Below are 22,333 nucleotides of genomic sequence, written 5' to 3'. Positions count from 1 at the left end.
TTGAACTTAGTTCCTGTGTAGTCCGCAGGGTGAACTTAGTTCCTGTGTAGTCCGCAGGGTGAACTTAGTTCCTGTGTAGTCCCCAGGGTTACGGTGAACTTAGTTCCTGTGTAGTCCGCAGGGTTACGGTGAACTTAGTTCCTGTGTAGTCCGCAGGGTTACGGTGAACTTAGTTCCTGTGTAGTCCGCAGGGTGAACTTAGTTCCTGTGTAGTCCGCAGGGTGAACTTAGTTCCTGTGTAGTCCCCAGGGTTACGGTGAACTTAGTTCCTGTGTAGTCCGCAGGGTGAACTTAGTTCCTGTGTAGTCCCCAGGGTTACGGTGAACTTAGTTCCTGTGTAGTCCGCAGGGTTACGGTGAACTTAGTTCCTGTGTAGTCCGCAGGGTGAAGTTAGTTCCTGTGTAGTCCCCAGGGTTACGGTGAACTTAGTTCCTGTGTAGTCCCCAGGGTTACGGTGAACTTAGTTCCTGTGTAGTCCCCAGGGTTACGGTGAACTTAGTTCCTGTGTAGTCCCCAGGGTGAAGTTAGTTCCTGTGTAGTCCACAGGGTTACGGTGAACTTAGTTCCTGTGTAGTCCACAGGGTTACGGTGAACTTAGTTCCTGTGTAGTCCCCAGGGTTACGGTGAACTTAGTTCCTGTGTAGTCCCCAGGGTTACGGTGAACTTAGTTCCTGTGTAGTCCCCAGGGTTACGGTGAACTTAGTTCCTGTGTAGTCCGCAGGGTTACGGTGAACTTAGTTCCTGTGTAGTCCCCAGGGTTACGGTGTGTTGAATGAAAATATTGTGTTTGTATGAGAATGGCAACATGGATAAACAAAGTGGTTTTGTGTGTCCAGGCTGGTGGAGGAGTCTTCCGGTCCGGTGGGAGGTCAAGGTCAGAGGTCAGGATGGCAAAGCAGGCTGCTGGTTAAGGCTGTAGAGGACTGCTTCATTGGAAGACATTTTGTTTTTGGGATCAAGGTACAACATTTAATTAATCGTTCTGGTTTATAATCTCAACCGTTTCATGAGAAAGGAAACCACTTGTCTGTTATTACATATCAACTATTACAAAATGATGTCCGTGTTCCCCAAGTAGTATGTTTGGAAGTTGTTATCCCATCCAGCTATGTTGTGTTGCCTCTGGTGCAGATATCTGGCCCCAACCCTTACAGGAGAGAGGCAGGCCAGTTCATCGCCAGTCAGATCTCTCTGCCCCTGGCCTCTGTTCCAGGCTGCTCTGTAGTCAGTTACTACAGAACCCTCCTACAGCAAGCGGCTCTCTGCGCTGACTGGACTACTGATCCTAGACCAGCCTCCATGAGCCTCCTACAACAGGCCTCTGTCTGTAGAACTGATCCTAGACCAGCCTCCAAGAGCCTCCTACAACAGGCCTCTGTCTGTAGAACTGATCCTAGACCAGCTCCCCAGCCCAGCGCTGACACCAGTACAGATCCTCTCCTGCTCCACCCTTCTCCTCTCCACAGCTTCGACTCTACTCTGCCCTCCTGTGGCCGATCCATGTCACTTCATTGCACCATAACCCTCACCCCAACCCCGACCTACATACACACAGCACCCTGGCAACAGTCTCCGGGGGTGATCACGTCGTCTGCAGAACAGGAGGAAGAGGAGGGGGGGAGAGAGGATAAAGGACTGAGTCATGGGGAGGGAGGACACAGTAGTCAGAGGGAGGGAGGACACCGTAGGAACAGTAGCCAGGGGGAGGGGGGACACCGTAGGAACAGCTACTGGGATGTTCTGTCCTCTTTCTGTGAAGGCTCTGACTCCCCTGTTCACCCCCCTGCCTCTCTCACGTGGACCGCTCCAACACAGCCTGGCCGTATACGGACTGCACCGTCCAGCCTCAGGAAGAGGGGTGTTTCAGACACGGAGGAGGAGTACAGGTCAGCGTGTGAACAAACCTGTCGATCTGACTTTGTGGCCTGGGAAGACCTGCCCTTCTCAGAGTGTCTGGAGGAGTTTGTCTGTGATCCTGCAGACACAGAGACACCAACTGACCATCATGCCCAGACCAGCCCTGTGGGGAGAAACTTGTCCACTATGCTGACAGACACGGAGTCAAGCCCCACATCACACAGCAGTCTACTGGACATTACTAATGTTGGACATCTGACCCATGGAGGTCTCAGCCTTCGGTCACCCGGACACACAGCTGACCTGGACGAGGAGTATAACTGTTCAGCAGACCTCTTCCACTGCTCTCAGACCAGCATCAACACACCCAGCATCAACACACACACACCCAGCATCAACACACACACACCCCACACAGACTCACACACACCCCACACGGACTCACACACACCCCACACGGACTCACACACACCCCACACGGACTCACACACACCCCACACGGACTCACACATGGACACACCTTCAGAGTGTTGTGACTGTGTCCCTTTGTCCCAGTCCACCCCCATCATCAGGAAAACGGCTCCACCACATACACCGCAGATCAGAGCCCGGCGACACACACCCAGCAACACACACACACCTAAAGGACTCACACACACCAAGAGACCCAGACCCAGCAACACCCACACACCTAAAGGACTCACACACACCAAGAGACCCAGACAGCCAGAGCCCAGAGATCATGAACTAGCTCTGCAGTGTCAGAGGTTAACGAGAAGAGCTCTGAAGAGAACCTCTGGGGGGAGAAGGACCGGTAGTGTGAGAGTATGTGATGACAACAGTAAGATGGTGATCTCTGCCACTCAAAGACCCTGGTGCTCCAGAAGGACAGACAGACAGCAGACTTGGGGAGAGAGAGAGACAGCGGGAGGACCACAGGGGGAGAGCGAGAGAACAGGAGATCTACACACATTCACCAGACACTGAGAGAGGGACAGACAGAGGGTTTAGCCAACCAGCAGCTCGAAGACAGCAGGTCTGTTAGCCCCTCCCTCCGCGAGGAGAATGAAGCGTGTGATTGGTCCAGAGACCTGTTTACTGACTCTTTCTGAGGGCTCATTCCTCCCCTTTCTCCATGACGTGTGTCCTGATTCACTCCTCGTTAAGGATGTAAAAGAATTGGATCGATTTATGAAACGTGCAATGTGACTGTAATAAAATGGAGGGAAAATGTAATATGAATTTCATATGTCTAGTATAAAGCCTTTTAGTTTTTTTTTTACATTGTTCCAAAGCATTGTACCTGAACCAAAGGACAGTTCACTGTCCTTGTCTACATTTCAAGTGTCCAATGGCTGTGTGAAGTTCTGTTCACACAAGGACAATAAAATAAAAATCTTGTAGAATTGTATCGAAGAGAAAGAGCGAGTCTCAACTCGGCTGAAAAACTGTCATGTGGTGTTTGTTGTCATTTCGCCCACCGAGCCAGGAGTTTTTGTTGGGAGGTCGAATTTCGTCAACAACAAAATGAATGGCTTATTTTCTACTGGATGTTTATTGGATCTAATAGAAGTTTTAATGCGGAAGTTACGAGTGTACTGATGTAAGTAGGACATGTAACATCCCAGAAAATTATAGAAAAACACTTTATAACACAGAGTTATCTCCAGATGGATATGCATATTCATGGCATGAGGCTAGTAGCATACATTCTGAAAGTATTCAGACCACATGACTTTTTCCACATTTTGTTACGTTACAGCTTTATTCTAAAATGGATGACATTTTCCCCTAATCAATTGTGATGGAAATGTTATACTTGAGCTTTTCTAATAACTAATTTCTGTGTTCATGCAAGTGACTGATTTGAAGGAATCCTCACTTGTCAGTATCTGCAATTTGGCAGTACGCCCGGAACCTTGTTTTGAGAACAAAAGATATCTCCGTTTCAAGGTCTCAGCTTAGAGAGAAGAATCCTTGTGAGGTATTGGTCTGTCACATGTTATAAACCAGTATTGGTCGGTCACATAAATGAAACAAAACGATAATGATGAATTAATTATGCTAAATAATGCAAATATAACTTGTCTGTGTATAGCCGTATATAAGACAACTGCTGGGACTGCCCCAGCAGAGCTCCTGATTGACATGTGTACTATGGTGCATTGAGTTGGTTGGAACCTCTCCAGCACGCTGACAATAAACAATGATTTATTTAAGATTGACTTTGAGTGTCCCTGTGTAAAATTATTTCTAAGACACAATCTACACACAATAATACACAAAAATGACTAAACTAAAACAGGTTTTAAGAAATTTGAACAATTTTATTACAAATAAACAGATACCTTATTTACATAAGTATTAATTTATTTTGCTATGAGACTCAATTGAGCTCAGGTGCATCCTGTTTCCATTGGTCATCCTTGACATGTTTCTACAACTTGATTGGAGTCCACTTGTTCAATTGATTGGGCATGATTTGGAAAGGCACACACCTGTCTATATAAGGTCCCACAGTTGACAGCGCATGTCAGAGCAAAAATCAAGCCATGAGGTTGAAGGAATTGTCCGTAGAGCGTCGAGGCACAGATCTGGGGAAGGGTACCAAAAAATTGCCGCAGCATTGAAGGTCCCCAAGAACACAGTGGCCTCCATCATTCTTAAATGGAAGTTTGGAACCACCAAGACTCTTCCTAGAGGTGGCCGCCCGGCCAAACTGAGCAATTGGGGGAGAAGGGCCATGGTCAGGGAGGTGACCAAGAACTTGATGGTCACTCTGACAGAGCTCCAGAGTTCCTCTGTGGCAATGGGAGAACCTTCCAGAAGGACAACCATCTCTACAGCACTCAGGCCTTTATGGTAGAGTGGCCAGACGGATGCCATTCCTCAGTAAAAGGAACATGACAGCCCACTTGGAGTTTGCCAAAAGGCACCTAAAGGACTCTCAGACCATGAGAAACAAGATTCTCTGGTCTGATAAAACCAAGATTGAACTCTTTGGCCTGAATGCCAAGGGTCACGTCTGGAGGAAACCTGGCACCATCCCAACGGTGAAGCATGGTGGTGGCAGCAGCATGCTGTAGGGATGTTTTTCAGCAGCAGGGACTGGGAGACTAGTCAGGATGGAGGGAAAGATGAACAGAACAAAGTACAGAGAGATACTTGATGAAAACCTGCTCCAGAGCGCTCAGGACTTCAGACTGGGGTGAAGTTTCACCTTCCAACAGGCCAATGACCCTAAGCATACAACCAAGACAATGCTGGAGTGGCTTCGGAACAAGTCTCTGAATATCCTTGAGTGGCCCAGCCAGAGCCCAGATTTGAACCTGATCGAACATCTCTGGAGAGACCTGAAAATAGCTGTGCAGCGACGCTCCCCATTCAACCTGACAAAGTTTGAGACGATCTGCAGAGAACAATTGGAGAAATTCCCCAAATACAGGTGTGTCAAGCTTGTGGCATCATACCCAAGAAGATTCGAGGCTGTAATCGCTGTCAAAAGGTGCTTAAACAACGTACTGATTAAAGGGTCTGAATACTTAAGTAAATGTGATATTTCCGTTTTTTATTTTTAATACGTTTGCAAAAATTTCTAAGCCTGTTTTTGCCTTTTCATTATGGGGTATTGTGTGTAGATTGAGGGGGAGGGGGGGATATTTTATACATTTTAGAATAAGGATGTAACGTAACAAAATCTTGAAAAAAGTCAAGGGGTCTGAATACTTTCGCACAATGCACTGTAGAACCTCCATTGAATACAGGCGGTTGATGTCAGCGACCCTCATCTAATATTCTAAAAAGTATTACAATAATGAGATGTATCCACCAATCCAAAGAAAGGAGAGGCGGGAGCTAGACAGCCCACCATGCCGGAGAGACATTTATCTTGTCAGCACCGTAACAAAACCATATTCTTTGAAGAATCTATGAACAGAAATACATTTGGTCTGAAAGTGGTAATATCTTCAGCTATAATGATTTTTTATAAAATATGACTTTCCTTGTCGACCCAAGCAATATTGTACAGTCATTAGTGCTATTCCTTCTAGTGTTGTACTGCTGGTGAAGGGAATGTTATTATATTCAGATGTGTTTCCTTGCCTACCATCTTCATACACAGATAACTCTTTATCCTGCAAACAGCTAACAGTAAACATGTTAGACAAGGTATTTCCAAAGAATTCTTCCCAGAACAGTTCAAATTGAATTATATCTGTCAAATTTTGATGAATCTGTAAACCAAGAAAATAAGAAAATGTCTTTCCCTATACAACTCAAGGCCAAAGAGGAACCATTTTAAAATTCTGAATGATATTTATCCATTAAATACATTTTTAAGATTGAAATTCAATGTAGAGTGTAATGACTGTACATTTTGTGGGAATGACGTTGAAACTACTGAACAGATTTTCTTTCGCTGTGGGTGGAGTTACACGATTTATTATTGCCATGATTTCACACACAATGATGTCAAATTTGGTTTATTGCAAAATTATGATTTCAATTTCCTGTTCAATAATTGACTTGTATTAGCCAGATTATTTATACACAAATGTATATATTTTTTGGAAAACTACCCCCTTATTATAGATTTTTAAAAGAGAGCTTGATATCTTTGTGCAATCATTAAGGTTTGTTAAATGCAAACATGCAGTGAAACTCATTGCTGCATTTGATGCAGTCAAGCTGATACGATGTGTCTGATTTACAAACTCAACCTATTGACTTGATTATTCACGTCATTCTTAGCTATGTGATATAGTCGTTGTGCGTTCTTAATTGACATTGTTAATGAAGTCGTAAGATGTCTAGCTACTAATGTGTTATGCTAACAAGCTACCAAGAAGTTGCATAGCAACAGCATCAACTTCCGGTAGACAGGCGAAGCTCTATTACGCTCAACTGAAAGGATACCGTTCATTTACTATTAGTTCATTTTAGTATGTATTATACAGTATGTTAGTATGGGTATTCGAACACAGCTAAGGTTTGGACTGTAGCCCACGTATATCCATATTCTGACGCTACAATTACCATGATGCAGTTCGCCAGTCTCGCGAGATATGAGTGCCGCTGTCTCGCCCCTGTATTATAGCTGCGGAAACCCCAAGCGTTCTTCCTTTCTCATCATGGCACCGAAGGCGAAGAAGGAAGGTCTGTGAATCCCTACATTGTTTTTGCGTAAAATCACTTAATATGAAGAACCACACATGTTGTTTATACCTGTGTGCAAAGATGGATATATGTTCTTTACAATCGTTGAAAGTCACAGACGTCCTTAGTTATTTTATCTGTCCAAAAGTCGCTAAATGTAGAAAGTAGCCACCCGCCATGTTCCCATCCAATGTGGCTATGCTAACTAGTCAGTTCGCTGAAACATTACTGGCTGTTTCATTCCGTATATTAATGATTTTTTAATGATATTAATTCCTACGTTTGAGCTTACGTGAGTGATTGCAAGCCGTGTATGGTTTATTAAATTTTTATTCGTCTCGTTGTTTTGTTGGGGTTGTCTTCACAGCATGGCCTGTAGTAACGCCTCGATCACATTGCGTTTTAGTAACCAGAAGTACATTCATTTCCAAAGACCGTTGCGTTGCAGTGTGTTCTGCGTTGTACATACTTTTAAATGTATTGAAGGTATGCATCAAGTTGTAAGCCTCAATGGCTTGACAAATACTAGCAGACTTTAAAAAAAACAGTATATATTGGCTTTTTGTTAAATAGTAAAAAAATGTATTAAGGTACATATGACACAGAATGCCCACTTATTCCACCAACACAGAACAGCAGGCTACATGGGAGCACATCTGTCAAAACCCTTCCCTCTCCAACCCATGAATACTCCCCAAAACCTGGTATTAATTTAAATTATTAACGAAACAATGACTTTCACATCAATGCTAGAAAATAAGTTATTCATTGCCAAGGTGATGACTTTAGAAACTGCTGAAAGGCCCCCCAAACATCAGTAAAGGGTGGATTCCCATTAAACTCAAATTAAAACACCTTTAGGAGTAGGAAAGGGCAGGGTTTGAGAAAGATAGAAGAATTCTGGTAATATATTTGTCTTTACACACTTGACCTGCCAAATAAGAGAAACGGGTAAATCCTACCATATATCAAATTCATCCCACCATTTTTGAGAAGTGTACTATAGTTCAGGTGATGTCTTAATAATTTCAGAAGGAATTTGCAATCCCAGATGTCATTCTGAGCTCTCCCAAGAAAATAAAAATGGTCAGATGCAGGTATTTAGAGCACACCGCTCACGTAAAGACTAATTGGTTGTTTACTGCAATGCCTTGGTAATTATTTAGATATATGGACGGGTCAGATGTTCAACAGTGTTCTGATTTAGGATGTTAAACTAATCTGCTTTAGTTTAGAAACCCTGTCTAACGTATCTCCTGTAGCTGTCCCTGCCTAAACCCAGTTGCAACATTCTCTCTCCCTCTGTAGCTGTCCCTGCCTAAACCCAGTTGTAACGTCTTATCTCCCTCTGTAGCTGTCCCTGCCTAAACCCAGTTGTAACGTCTTATCTCCCTCTGTAGCTGTCCCGGCCAAGACCGAGGCCAAGGTAAAGGCCCTGAAGGCCAAGAAGGCTGTTCTGAAGGGAGTCCACAGCCAGAGGAAGAAGAAGATCAGAACCTCCCCGACCTTCCGCCGCCCCAAAACCCTGCGCCTCCGCAGACAACCCAAGTACCCCCGCAAGAGTGCCCCTCGCCGGAATAAGTAAGTCATGTAAACTGTAAGAATGGCGTTGGTACAGTACCGACATGTCCAAGCCATTCATCTGTTTGGTGGTTAGTTTCTCTGCTCGGGGTGCAAATGATGCTAACAGCGATCAAAGTATGATATCTCATGATTCCTTATAAACCACTGACGCACCTTAGAGCAACTGTCTTTTTTAACGGGGTTCAAATGTGGGGGTGGGGGTCGCAGCGTTAGTTTGGTGCACGCTGAAAGTGAGCTCCTATTCACCATCCCCAATCCTCCCTCCCTCCCCCAATCCTCCCTCCCTCCCCCAATCCTCCCTCCCCCGTCCTTCTCCCTCTCTCTCCATCCTTCTCCCTCTCTCTCCATCCTTCTCCCTCTCTCTCCATCCTTCTCCCTCTCTCTCCATCCTTCTCCCTCTCTCTCCATCCTTCTCCCTCTCTCTCCATCCTTCTCCCTCTCTCTCCATCCTTCTCCCTCTCTCTCCATCCTTCTCCCTCTCTCTCCATCCTTCTCCCTCTCTCTCCATCCTTCTCCCTCTCTCTCCATCCTTCTCCCTCTCTCTCCATCCTTCTCCCTCTCTCTCCATCCTTCTCCCTCTCTCTCCATCCTTCTCCCTCTCTCTCCATCCTTCTCCCTCTCTCTCCATCCTTCTCCCTCTCTCTCCATCCTTCTCCCTCTCTCTCTCTCCCCATCCTTCTCCCTCTCTCTCCCATCCTTCTCCCTCTCTCCCTCCCCCATCCTTTTCCCTCCCCAGGTTGGACCACTATGCCATCATTAAGTTCCCTCTGACGACAGAGTCGGCAATGAAGAAGATCGAGGACAACAACACCCTCGTCTTCATCGTAGACGTCAAAGCCAACAAGCACCAGATCAAACACGCCGTCAAGAAGCTCTACGACATCGACGTGGCCAAGGTCAACACACTCATCAGGTACAACCCCTATACCTCTAGCTACTAGACACGTTGATCAGGTACATACCGATATAATCCTGACATTATTGAACTAACCCTGATTAGTCCATTACTAGCCTCTAACTATTTACTAGCATTACTAACATCTAACTATTAGTCACTGGGGACTATCCTGTCTATTACATTAGAAGGACTTAGTTAATGTTTACAGTCTATTACATTAGAAGGACTTAGTTAATGTTTACAGTCTATTACGTTAGAAGGACTTAGTTAATGTTTACAGTCTAATACATTAGAAGACTTAGTTAATGTTTACAGTCTATTACATTAGAAGGACTTAGTTAATGATTACAGTCTATTACATTAGAAGGACTTAGTTAATGGTTAGTCTATTACATTAGAAGGACTTAGTTAATGTTTACAGTCTAATACATTAGAAGACTTAGTTAATGTTTACAGTCTATTACATTAGAAGGACTTAGTTAATGTTTACAGTCTATTACATTAGAAGGACTTAGTTAATGTTTACAGTCTATTACATTAGAAGGACTTAGTTAATGTTTACAGTCTATTACATTAGAAGGACTTAGTTAATGGTTAGTCTATTACATTAGAAGACTTAGTTAATGGTTACAGTCTATTACATTAGAAGGACTTAGTTAATGTTTACAGTCTATTACATTAGAAGGACTTAGTTAATGTTTACAGTCTATTACATTAGAAGGACTTAGTTAATGGTTACAGTCTATTACGTTAGAAGGACTTAGTTAATGTTTACAGTCTATTACATTAGAAGGACTTAGTTAATGTTTACAGTCTATTACATTAGAAGGACTTAGTTAATGTTTACAGTCTATTACATTAGAAGGACTTAGTTAATGGTTACAGTCTATTACGTTAGAAGGACTTAGTTAATGTTTACAGTCTATTACATTAGAAGACTTAGTTAATGTTTACAGTCTATTACGTTAGAAGGACTTAGTTAATGTTTACAGTCTATTACATTAGAAGGACTTAGTTAATGTTTACAGTCTAATACATTAGAAGGACTTAGTTAATGTTTACAGTCTAATACGTTAGAAGGACTTAGTTAATGTTTACAGTCTATTACGTTAGAAGGACTTAGTTAATGTTTACAGTCTAATACATTAGAAGGACTTAGTTAATGTTTACAGTCTAATACGTTAGAAGGACTTAGTTAATGTTTACAGTCTATTACGTTAGAAGGACTTAGTTAATGTTTACAGTCTATTACATTAGAAGGACTTAGTTAATGGTTACAGTCTAATACATTAGAAGGACTTAGTTAATGTTTACAGTCTATTACATTAGAAGGACTTAGTTAATGTTTACAGTCTAATACGTTAGAAGGACTTAGTTAATGGTTACAGTCTAATACATTAGAAGGACTTAGTTAATGTTTACAGTCTATTACATTAGAAGGACTTAGTTAATGTTTACAGTCTAATACATTAGAAGACTTAGTTAATGTTTACAGTCTAATACATTAGAAGACTTAGTTAATGTTTACAGTCTATTACATTAGAAGACTTAGTTAATGTTTACAGTCTATTACATTAGAAGACTTAGTTAATGTTTACAGTCTATTACATTAGAAGACTTAGTTAATGTTTACAGTCTATTACATTAGAAGGACTTAGTTAATGTTTACAGTCTAATACATTAGAAGGACTTAGTTAATGTTTACAGTCTATTACATTAGAAGGACTTAGTTAATGTTTACAGTCTATTACATTAGAAGACTTAGTTAATGTTTACAGTCTAATACATTAGAAGACTTAGTTAATGTTTACAGTCTAATACATTAGAAGACTTAGTTAATGTTTACAGTCTAATACATTAGAAGACTTAGTTAATGTTTACAGTCTAATACATTAGAAGGACTTAGTTAATGTTTACAGTCTATTACATTAGAAGGACTTAGTTAATGGTTACAGTCTATTACATTAGAAGGACTTAGTTAATGGTTACAGTCTATTACATTAGAAGGACTTAGTTAATGTTTACAGTCTATTACATTAGAAGACTTAGTTAATGTTTACAGTCTAATACATTAGAAGACTTAGTTAATGTTTACAGTCTAATACATTAGAAGGACTTAGTTAATGTTTACAGTCTATTACATTAGAAGGACTTAGTTAATGTTTACAGTCTATTACATTAGAAGGACTTAGTTAATGTTTACAGTCTATTACATTAGAAGGACTTAGTTAATGGTTACAGTCTATTACATTAGAAGGACTTAGTTAATGGTTACAGTCTATTACGTTAGAAGGACTTAGTTAATGTTTACAGTCTATTACATTAGAAGACTTAGTTAATGTTTACAGTCTATTACATTAGAAGGACTTAGTTAATGTTTACAGTCTATTACGTTAGAAGGACTTAGTTAATGTTTACAGTCTATTACATTAGAAGGACTTAGTTAATGTTTACAGTCTAATACATTAGAAGGACTTAGTTAATGTTTACAGTCTAATACGTTAGAAGGACTTAGTTAATGTTTACAGTCTATTACGTTAGAAGGACTTAGTTAATGTTTACAGTCTATTACATTAGAAGGACTTAGTTAATGGTTACAGTCTAATACATTAGAAGGACTTAGTTAATGTTTACAGTCTATTACATTAGAAGACTTAGTTAATGTTTACAGTCTAATACGTTAGAAGGACTTAGTTAATGGTTACAGTCTAATACATTAGAAGGACTTAGTTAATGTTTACAGTCTATTACATTAGAAGGACTTAGTTAATGTTTACAGTCTAATACATTAGAAGACTTAGTTAATGTTTACAGTCTATTACATTAGAAGACTTAGTTAATGTTTACAGTCTATTACATTAGAAGACTTAGTTAATGTTTACAGTCTATTACATTAGAAGACTTAGTTAATGTTTACAGTCTAATACATTAGAAGACTTAGTTAATGTTTACAGTCTATTACATTAGAAGACTTAGTTAATGTTTACAGTCTATTACATTAGAAGACTTAGTTAATGTTTACAGTCTAATACATTAGAAGACTTAGTTAATGTTTACAGTCTAATACATTAGAAGACTTAGTTAATGTTTACAGTCTAATACATTAGAAGACTTAGTTAATGTTTACAGTCTAATACATTAGAAGACTTAGTTAATGTTTACAGTCTATTACGTTAGAAGGACTTAGTTAATGGTTACAGTCTATTACATTAGAAGACTTAGTTAATGTTTACAGTCTAATACATTAGAAGACTTAGTTAATGTTTACAGTCTATTACATTAGAAGACTTAGTTAATGTTTACAGTCTAATACATTAGAAGACTTAGTTAATGTTTACAGTCTAATACATTAGAAGACTTAGTTAATGGTTACAGTCTATTACATTAGAAGACTTAGTTAATGTTTACAGTCTATTACATTAGAAGACTTAGTTAATGTTTACAGTCTATTACATTAGAAGACTTAGTTAATGTTTACAGTCTAATACATTAGAAGACTTAGTTAATGTTTACAGTCTATTACATTAGAAGACTTAGTTAATGTTTACAGTCTAATACATTAGAAGACTTAGTTAATGTTTACAGTCTATTACATTAGAAGACTTAGTTAATGTTTACAGTCTATTACATTAGAAGGACTTAGTTAATGGTTACAGTCTATTACATTAGAAGGACTTAGTTAATGGTTACAGTCTATTACATTAGAAGGACTTAGTTAATGTTTACAGTCTATTACGTTAGAAGAACTTAGTTAATGGTTACAGTCTAATACATTAGAAGGACTTAGTTAATGTTTACAGTCTAATACATTAGAAGACTTAGTTAATGTTTACAGTCTATTACATTAGAAGGACTTAGTTAATGTTTACAGTCTATTACATTAGAAGGACTTAGTTAATGGTTACAGTCTAATACATTAGAAGGACTTAGTTAATGTTTACAGTCTATTACATTAGAAGACTTAGTTAATGTTTACAGTCTAATACATTAGAAGACTTAGTTAATGTTTACAGTCTATTACATTAGAAGACTTAGTTAATGTTTACAGTCTAATACATTAGAAGACTTAGTTAATGGTTACAGTCTATTACATTAGAAGACTTAGTTAATGTTTACAGTCTATTACATTAGAAGACTTAGTTAATGTTTACAGTCTATTACATTAGAAGGACTTAGTTAATGTTTACAGTCTAATACATTAGAAGACTTAGTTAATGTTTACAGTCTATTACATTAGAAGGACTTAGTTAATGGTTACAGTCTATTACATTATTTACTCCTGCTGGAACACGGGGTCATAATAATAATATCCTCCACTCTTTCCCCCTCTACTCCACTCTTTCCCCCTCTACTCCACTCTTTCCCCCTCTACTCCACTCTTTCCCCCTCTACTCCACTCTTTCCCCCTCTACTCCACTCTTTCCCCCTCTACTCCACTCTTTCCCCCTCTACTCCACTCTTTCCCCCTCTACTCCACTCGTTCCCCCTCTACTCCACTCTTTCCCCCTCTCCTCCACTCGTTCCCCCTCTCCTCCACTCGTTCCCCCTCTCCTCCACTCGTTCCCCCTCTCCTCCACTCGTTCCCCCTCTCCTCCACTCGTTCCCCCTCTCCTCCACTCGTTCCCCCTCTCCTCCACTCGTTCCCCCTCTCCTCCACTCGTTCCCCCTCTCCTCCACTCGTTCCCCCTCTCCTCCACTCTTTCCCCCTCTCCTCCACTCGTTCCCCCTCTCCTCCACTCTTTCCCCCTCTCCTCCACTCGTTCCCCCTCTCCTCCACTCTTTCCCCCTCTCTTCCACTCTTTCCCCCTCTCTTCCACTCTTTCCCCCTCTCTTCCACTCGTTCCCCCTCTCTTCCACTCGTTCCCCCTCTCTTCCACTCGTTCCCCCTCTCTTCCACTCGTTCCCCCTCTCCTCCACTCGTTCTCCCTCTCCTCCAGGCCTGACGGTGAGAAGAAGGCATATGTGCGCCTGGCTCCAGATTACGATGCGTTGGATGTCGCCAACAAGGTGAGCTCTAGAGTGGACCACCATTATGACAGAAACGGCTCTGCATCGCAATAGTCTACAAGACTCCTCTCACCAGGACTGTAGTTTGTCTCATATTATTCTGCCGCTGTTTAAATGTAGAGCAGACGGAACACGTGTCCATGTCGAGGAGCCTACTGGGGAGTATTGAGATGCACCCGTTTCTGTTCACTGTCAGCCAATAGCTTTGGAGTCTAGAGATGTGGTGTCCAATCAGACTGCAGGAGAGGCTCTGAGCAGATGATGTATGATATAGTTTCTGATGAATAATGACAGACTCCAAAGGAACCACTGATGCCAGAGACCACCGGCTCTGTGGCGCCTTATAACAGTCCTACGATGCCTCTAAAACCGGTCGTGTCTTGTGTTTCAGATTGGCATCATCTAAACGGCTGCTGGGGAGATGTACAGAGGAATAAATGTTTATAAAAACGCAACGCCCTCGTCTTGTCTGTTATTGGTTGGTTCTCACTGACAGTCACACCCACACGCTGAGGTGCTCCTCACCAAACATGCAACACTGGCTCTTTTGTTTAGAGGTTAATGTGGAAAGGGAGTATTGATGTACTCTGTAGTATTTAAATATCATGTGACGCCGCTATTTTAAAAAATACCTTTATTTATTTAACTGTGCAAGTCGGTTTAAGAACAAATAATTATTTACAATGACGGTCAAACCCGGACGACGCTGGGCCAATTGTGCACCACCGTGTGGAACTCCCAATCACAGCTGGATTCGAACCAGGGACTGTAGTGATGCCTCTTGCACTGAGATGCAGTGCCTTAGACCACTGCACCACTTTGGGGGCCCAATCGTGACGCCGCTGTTTAATCATGCCTCTTCGCCTGGAATGCTTTTCCCACAGTCTTGAAGGAGTTCCCACATATGCTGAGCGCTTGTTGGCTGCTTTTCCTTCACGCTGCAGTCCAACACCTCCCATAATATGGACTTGGAGTTTTACCAAGTAGGGCTAGATTCTGTATGCCACACCTACCTTGTCACAACACATCTGATTGGCTCAAACGCATTAAGGAAAGAAATTCCACAAATTAATGTTTAACAAGGCACACCTGCTAATTGAAATGCATTCTGGCTGACTACCTCATGAAGCTGGTTGAAAGAATGCCAAGAGTGTGCGAAGATAAATGGCGGAGTCATACATCACGAAGCCATCAGTTGTGACAAGGTAGGGGTGGTATACAGAAGATAGCTCTATTTGGTAAAAGACCAAGTCCATATTATGGCAAGAACAGCTGAAATAAACAAAGAGAAACAACAGTCCATTACTTTAAGACATGAAGGTCCGTCAATGTGGGACATTTCAAGAACTTTAAAGTTTCTTCTAGTTCAGGCACAAAAACAATCTAGATGAAACTGGCTCTCATGAGGACCGCCACAGGAAAGGAAGACCCAGATTTACATCTGCTGCAGAGGATACGTTCATTAGTGAACTGCACCTCAGATTGCAGCCCAAATAAATGCTTCACAGAGTTCAAGTAACAGACACATCTCAACATCAACTGTTCAGAGGAGACTGCATTCATCAGGCCTTCATGGTTGAATTGCTGCAGAGAAACCACTACTGAAGGGCACCAATAAGAAGAGACTTGCTTGGGCCAAGAAACACGAGCAATGGACATTAGACCGGTTGGAATCAGTCATTTGGTCTGATGAGTTCCATATGTGATTTTTGGTTCCAACTGTCGTGTCTTCGTGAGATGCAGAGGAGTTTAATGGATGATCTCCACATGTGTGGTTCCTACCGTGAAGCATAGAGGAGGAGGTGTGGTGGAGCTTTGCTGGTGACACTTGATTTATTTACAATTCAAGGCCCACTTAACCAGCATGGCTACCACAGCATTCTGCTGAGATACGCCATCCCATCTGGTTTCAGTTAAGTGGGACTATCGTTTATCAACAGGACAATGACCCAACACACCTCCAGACTGTAAGGGCTATTTGACCAAGAAGGAGAGTGATGAAGTGCTGCATCAGATTATTTTTTTTATTTAACGAGGCAAGTCAGTTAAAAAAAAATCTTATTTACGTTGACTGCTTCCTGTGGGGATGCGGGCTGTGTTTAAAAATAAATATAGGACAAAACGCATGTCACGACGAGGACAATGCACCACTAAATAAAGAGAGACTTAAGACAACATTATACTGATGGCCGAATGATAAAGAACATCTAGCCGCTCGAGAGCACCCTTACCTGCCAATCTATAAATGATGTCTCCGTGATCTAGCATGGGTAGGATGGTCATCTGAATCAGGGTTAGTTTGGCAGCTGTGGTGGAAGGGGAGTGAATACGATGGAGGAAACCAAGTCTAGATTTAACCTTAGCGTGCAGCTTTGAGATGAGCTGGCCTCCACAATCACCCAACCTCAACCCAATTGTTGATGGTTTGGGATGAGATATATCGCAGAGTGAAGGAAAAGCAGCCAACAAGTGTTCAGCATACATTGGAACTCCTTCAAGACTATTGGAAAAGCATTCCAGGTGAAGCTGGTTGAGAGAATGCCAAGAGTGCAAAGCTGTCATCAAGGCAGCAAAGAATGTAAAATATATTTTTTGCTTACATCATTCCACATGTGTTATTTCATTGTTTTGATGTCTTCACTATTTTACAATGTAGAACATAGTTAAAATAAACGTTTGACTGGTACTGTATGTGTATATTATATATGGTGTTGATCCTATATACTGTTGTTTTTAAGTCTATTTGATACATGTTGTTGATCCTATATAATGTCACATTTAAGAGGTATCCTGGTGGCCAGTCTGTACCAAACCTGTTGTTCAGGAAGTTATGAAGAAGCCTGGGAGTCAGTCTGTCCCAAACCTGTTGTTCAGGAAGTAATTAAGAGGCCTGGGAGTCAGTCTGTCCCAAACCTGTTGTTCAGGAAGTAATTAAGAGGCCTGGGAGTCAGTCTGTCCCAAACCTGTTGTTCAGGAAGTAATTAAGAGGCCTGGGAGTCAGTCTGTACCAAACCTGTTGTTCAGGAAGTTATGAAGAAGCCTGGGAGTCAGTCTGTCCCAAACCTGTTGTTCAGGAAGTAATTAAGAGGCCTGGGAGTCAGTCTGTCCCAAACCTGTTGTTCAGGAAGTAATTAAGAGGCCTGGGGATCAGTTTGTTTCTGCTCTCCTGCCAACTTCTTATGGAATTGTCAAGCCAAACATGAAAAAGAGTAATATGGCACAAACAGACTGGCACTCAGGCTATAAGTGGATGACAGCACACCCAGACAGGTACTCAGGCTATAAAGTGATGATGGCACTAACAGACAGGCTTTTATGGGATGATAGCACAAACAGACAGGCACTCAGGCTATAACGGGATGATAGCACAAACACAGGCTATAAAGTGATGATGGCACTAACAGACAGGCTTTTATGGGATGATAGCACAAACAGACATGCACTCAGGCTATAACGGGATGATAGCACAAACACAGGCACTCAGGCTATAAAGGGATGATAGCACTAACAGACAGGCACTCAGGCTATAACGGGATGATAGCACAAACACAGGCTATAAAGGGATGATAGCACTAACAGACAGGCTTTTATGGGATGATAGCACAAACAGACAGGCACTATAATGGGATGATCAGCACTCAGCTATAAAGGGATGATGGCACTAACAGACAGGCACCCAGGCTACAACAGGATGATATCAGTAACAGACAGACACCCAGGAAGAGGAGACAGACAGAGTGATGATGCCTGCTGTGTTGTCATGGAGAGGCTGTGAGACACGGTGACTTCTGGAAACCTACTGTTGTCATGGAGAGGCTGTGAGACACGGTGACTTCTGGGTACATACTGTTGTCATGGAGAGGCTGTGAGACATAATGACTTCTGGGTACCTACTGTTGTCATGGAGAGGCTGTGAGACACGGTGACTTCTGGGTACCTACTGTTGTCATGGAGAGGCTGTGAGACATAATGACTTCTGGGTACCTACTGTTGTCATGGAGAGGCTGTGAGACATTATGACTTCTGGGTACCTACTGTTGTCGTGGAGAGGCTGTGAGACATGATGACTTCTGGGTACCTACTGTTGTCATGGAGAGGGTGTGAGACATAATGATGACTTCTGGGTACCTACTGTTGTCATGGAGAGGCTGTGAGACATAATGACTTCTGGGTACCTACTGTTGTCATGGAGAGGCTGTGAGACATAATGACCTCTGGGTACCTACTGTTGTCATGGAGAGGGTGTGAGACACGGTGACTTCTGGGTACCTACTGTTGTCATGGAGAGGCTGTGAGACATAATGATGACTTCTGGGTACCTACTGTTGTCATGGAGAGGCTGTGAGACATAATGACTTCTGGGTACCTACTGTTGTCATGGAGAGGCTGTGAGACACGGTGACTTCTGGGTACCTACTGTTGTCATGGAGAGGCTGTGAGACACGGTGACTTCTGGGTACCTACTGTTGTCATGGAGAGGCTGTGAGACACGGTGACTTCTGGGTACCTACTGTTGTCATGGAGAGGCTGTGAGACATAATGACTTCTGGGTACCTACTGTTGTCATGGAGAGGCTGTGAGACACGGTGACTTCTGGGTACCTACTGTTGTCATGGAGAGGCTGTGAGACATAATGACTTCTGGGTACCTACTGTTGTCATGGAGAGGCTGTGAGACATAATGACTTCTGGGTACCTGCTGTTGTCATGGAGAGGCTGTGAGACATGATGATGACTTCTGGGTACCTACTGTTGTCATGGAGAGGCTGTGAGACATAATGACTTCTGGGTACCTACTGTTGTCATGGAGAGGCTGTGAGACATAATGACTTCTGGGTACCTGCTGTTGTCATGGAGAGGCTGTGAGACACGGTGACTTCTGGGTACCTACTGTTGTCATGGAGAGGCTGTGAGACACGGTGACTTCTGGATACCTACTGTTGTCATGGAGAGGCTGTGAGACATAATGACTTCTGGGTACCTACTGTTGTCATGGAGAGGCTGTGAGACACGGTGACTTCTGGGTACCTACTGTTGTCATGGAGAGGCTGTGAGACATAATGACTTCTGGGTACCTACTGTTGTCATGGAGAGGCTGTGAGACATAATGACTTCTGGGTACCTACTGTTGTCATGGAGAGGCTGTGAGACATAATGACTTCTGGGTACCTACTGTTGTCATGGAGAGGCTGTGAGACATAATGACTTCTGGGTACCTACTGTTGTCATGGAGAGGCTGTGAGACATAATGATGACTTCTGGGTACCTACTGTTGTCATGGAGAGGCTGTGAGACATGATGACTTCTGGGTACCTACTGTTGTCATGGAGAGGCTGTGAGACATAATGACTTCTGGGTACCTACTGTTGTCATGGAGAGGCTGTGAGACACGGTGACTTCTGGGTACCTGCTGTTGTCATGGAGAGGCTGTGAGACATAATGACTTCTGGGTACCTACTGTTGTCATGGAGAGGCTGTGAGACATGATGATGACTTCTGGGTACCTACTGTTGTCATGGAGAGGCTGTGAGACATAATGACTTCTGGGTACCTACTGTTGTCATGGAGAGGCTGTGAGACATGATGATGACTTCTGGGTACCTACTGTTGTCATGGAGAGGCTGTGAGACATAATGACTTCTGGGTACCTACTGTTGTCATGGAGAGGCTGTGAGACATGATGATGACTTCTGGGTACCTGCTGTTGTCATGGAGAGGCTGTGAGACATAATGACTTCTGGGTACCTACTGTTGTCATGGAGAGGCTGTGAGACATAATGACTTCTGGGTACCTACTGTTGTCATGGAGAGGCTGTGAGACATTATGACTTCTGGGTACCTACTGTTGTCATGGAGAGGCTGTGAGACATAATGACTTCTGGGTACCTACTGTTGTCATGGAGAGGCTGTGAGACATAATGACTTCTGGGTACCTACTGTTGTCATGGAGAGGCTGTGAGACATAATGACTTCTGGGTACCTACTGTTGTCATGGAGAGGCTGTGAGACATAATGATGACTTCTGGGTACCTACTGTTGTCATGGAGAGGCTGTGAGACATTATGACCTCTGGGTACCTACTGTTGTCATGGAGAGGCTGTGAGACACGGTGACTTCTGGGTACCTACTGTTGTCATGGAGAGGCTGTGAGACATAATGATGACTTCTGGGTACCTACTGTTGTCATGGAGAGGCTGTGAGACATAATGACTTCTGGGTACCTGCTGTTGTCATGGAGAGGCTGTGAGACACGGTGACTTCTGGGTACCTACTGATAACCTGAACCCCAGGATGGGATAGAAGAGACCCAGATAACCTGAACCTCAGGATGGGATAGAAGAGACCCAGATAACCTGAACCTCAGGATGGGATAGAAGGATGAATGAATGAGAAACAAAGGAACTGCAGCTGATTCTGAGCTCACTATTTAACAGCTTAGAACTGTCAGCGGACTCATTGAGGGGATTTATAAGCCTATTATTAGTAATACTGTTATAAATATAAACAATCATAAAAAGCCTACAGGAAACAAAAGTACACCATCAGTATATAATACCGACCTAGTATTATAGGGGTGGTACTGACCCAGTATTATAGGGGTGGTACTGACCCAGTATTATAGAGGTGGTACTGACCCAGTATTATAGGGGTGGTACTGACCCAGTATTATAGAGGTGGTACTGACCCAGTACTATAGGGGTGGTACTGACCCAGTATTATAGGGGTGGTACTGACCCAGTATTATAGGGGTGGTACTGACCCAGTATTATAGGGGTGGTACTGACCCAGTATTATAGAGGTGGTACTGACCCAGTATTATAGAGGTGGTACTGACCCAGTATTATAGGGGTGGTACTGACCCAGTATTATAGGGGTGGTACTGACCCAGTATTATAGAGGTGGTACTGACCCAGTACTATAGGGGTGGTGCTGACCCAGTATTATAGGGGTGGTACTGACCCAGTATTATAGGGGTGGTACTGACCCAGTATTATAGAGGTGGTACTGACCCAGTACTATAGGGGTGGTACTGACCCAGTACTATAGGGGTGGTACTGACCCAGTATTATAGGGGTGGTACTGACCTAGTATTATAGGGGTGGTACTGACCCAGTATTATAGGGGTGGTACTGACCCAGTATTATAGGGGTGGTACTGACCCAGTATTATAGGGGTGGTACTGACCCAGTATTATAGAGGTGGTACTGACCCAGCAGTATAGGGGTGGTACTGACCCAGTATTATAGGGGTGGTACTGACCCAGTATTATAGGGGTGGTACTGACCCAGTATTATAGGGGTGGTACTGACCCAGTATTATAGGGGTGGTACTGACCCAGTATTATAGGGGTGGTACTGACCCAGTATTATAGGGGTGGTACTGACCCAGTACTATAGGGGTGGTACTGACCCAGTATTATAGGGGTAGTACTGACCCAGTATTATAGGGGTGGTACTGACCCAGTACTATAGGGGTGGTACTGACCCAGTATTATAGGGGTGGTACTGACCCAGTATTATAGGGGTGGTACTGACCCAGTACTATAGGGGTGGTACTGACCCAGTACTATAGGGGTGGTACTGACCCAGTATTATAGGGGTGGTACTGACCTAGTATTATAGGGGTGGTACTGACCCAGTATTATAGGGGTGGTACTGACCTAGTATTATAGGGGTGGTACTGACCCAGTATTATAGAGGTGGTACTGACCCAGTATTATAGGGGTGGTGCTGACCCAGTATTATAGGGGTGGTACTGACCCAGTATTATAGGGGTGGTATTGATCCAGTATTATAGGGGTGGTACTGACCCAGTATTATAGGGGTGGTAC

At 42.7% G+C, this 22,333-nt stretch overlaps 2 protein-coding genes and 1 non-coding gene across 3 annotated transcripts; all 3 read left to right on the top strand.

The window, feature by feature from the left end:
• Positions 1-818: 818 nt before the first annotated feature.
• Positions 819-4,082, top strand: LOC139551643 (uncharacterized). Its single transcript, XM_071362911.1, has 2 exons — positions 819-960; positions 1,132-4,082. The coding sequence occupies exon 2, from the start codon at positions 1,300-1,302 to the stop codon at positions 2,842-2,844; it is 1,545 nt and encodes a 514-aa protein (XP_071219012.1). The 5' UTR covers positions 819-960; positions 1,132-1,299; the 3' UTR covers positions 2,845-4,082.
• A 2,653-nt stretch (positions 4,083-6,735) lies between these two features.
• LOC139551644 (large ribosomal subunit protein uL23-like) lies at positions 6,736-14,958 on the top strand. The gene is made up of 5 exons (XM_071362912.1): positions 6,736-7,014; positions 8,415-8,595; positions 9,335-9,511; positions 14,434-14,503; positions 14,895-14,958. Exons 1-5 carry the CDS (start codon positions 6,924-6,926, stop codon positions 14,907-14,909), a joined length of 534 nt encoding a protein of 177 aa, XP_071219013.1. The 5' UTR covers positions 6,736-6,923; the 3' UTR covers positions 14,910-14,958.
• Positions 8,685-8,752, top strand: LOC139552903 (small nucleolar RNA Z17). Its single transcript, XR_011670564.1, has one exon. It is a non-coding gene; the product is annotated as a small nucleolar RNA Z17 (small nucleolar RNA).
• Positions 14,959-22,333: the final 7,375 nt, after the last annotated feature.

The sequence above is a fragment of the Salvelinus alpinus genome, chromosome 24, assembly GCF_045679555.1.
Source record: "Salvelinus alpinus chromosome 24, SLU_Salpinus.1, whole genome shotgun sequence".
In the NCBI taxonomy this organism is placed as follows: Eukaryota; Metazoa; Chordata; class Actinopteri; order Salmoniformes; family Salmonidae; genus Salvelinus; species Salvelinus alpinus.
This window is presented reverse-complemented; position numbering and strand designations above follow the sequence as displayed.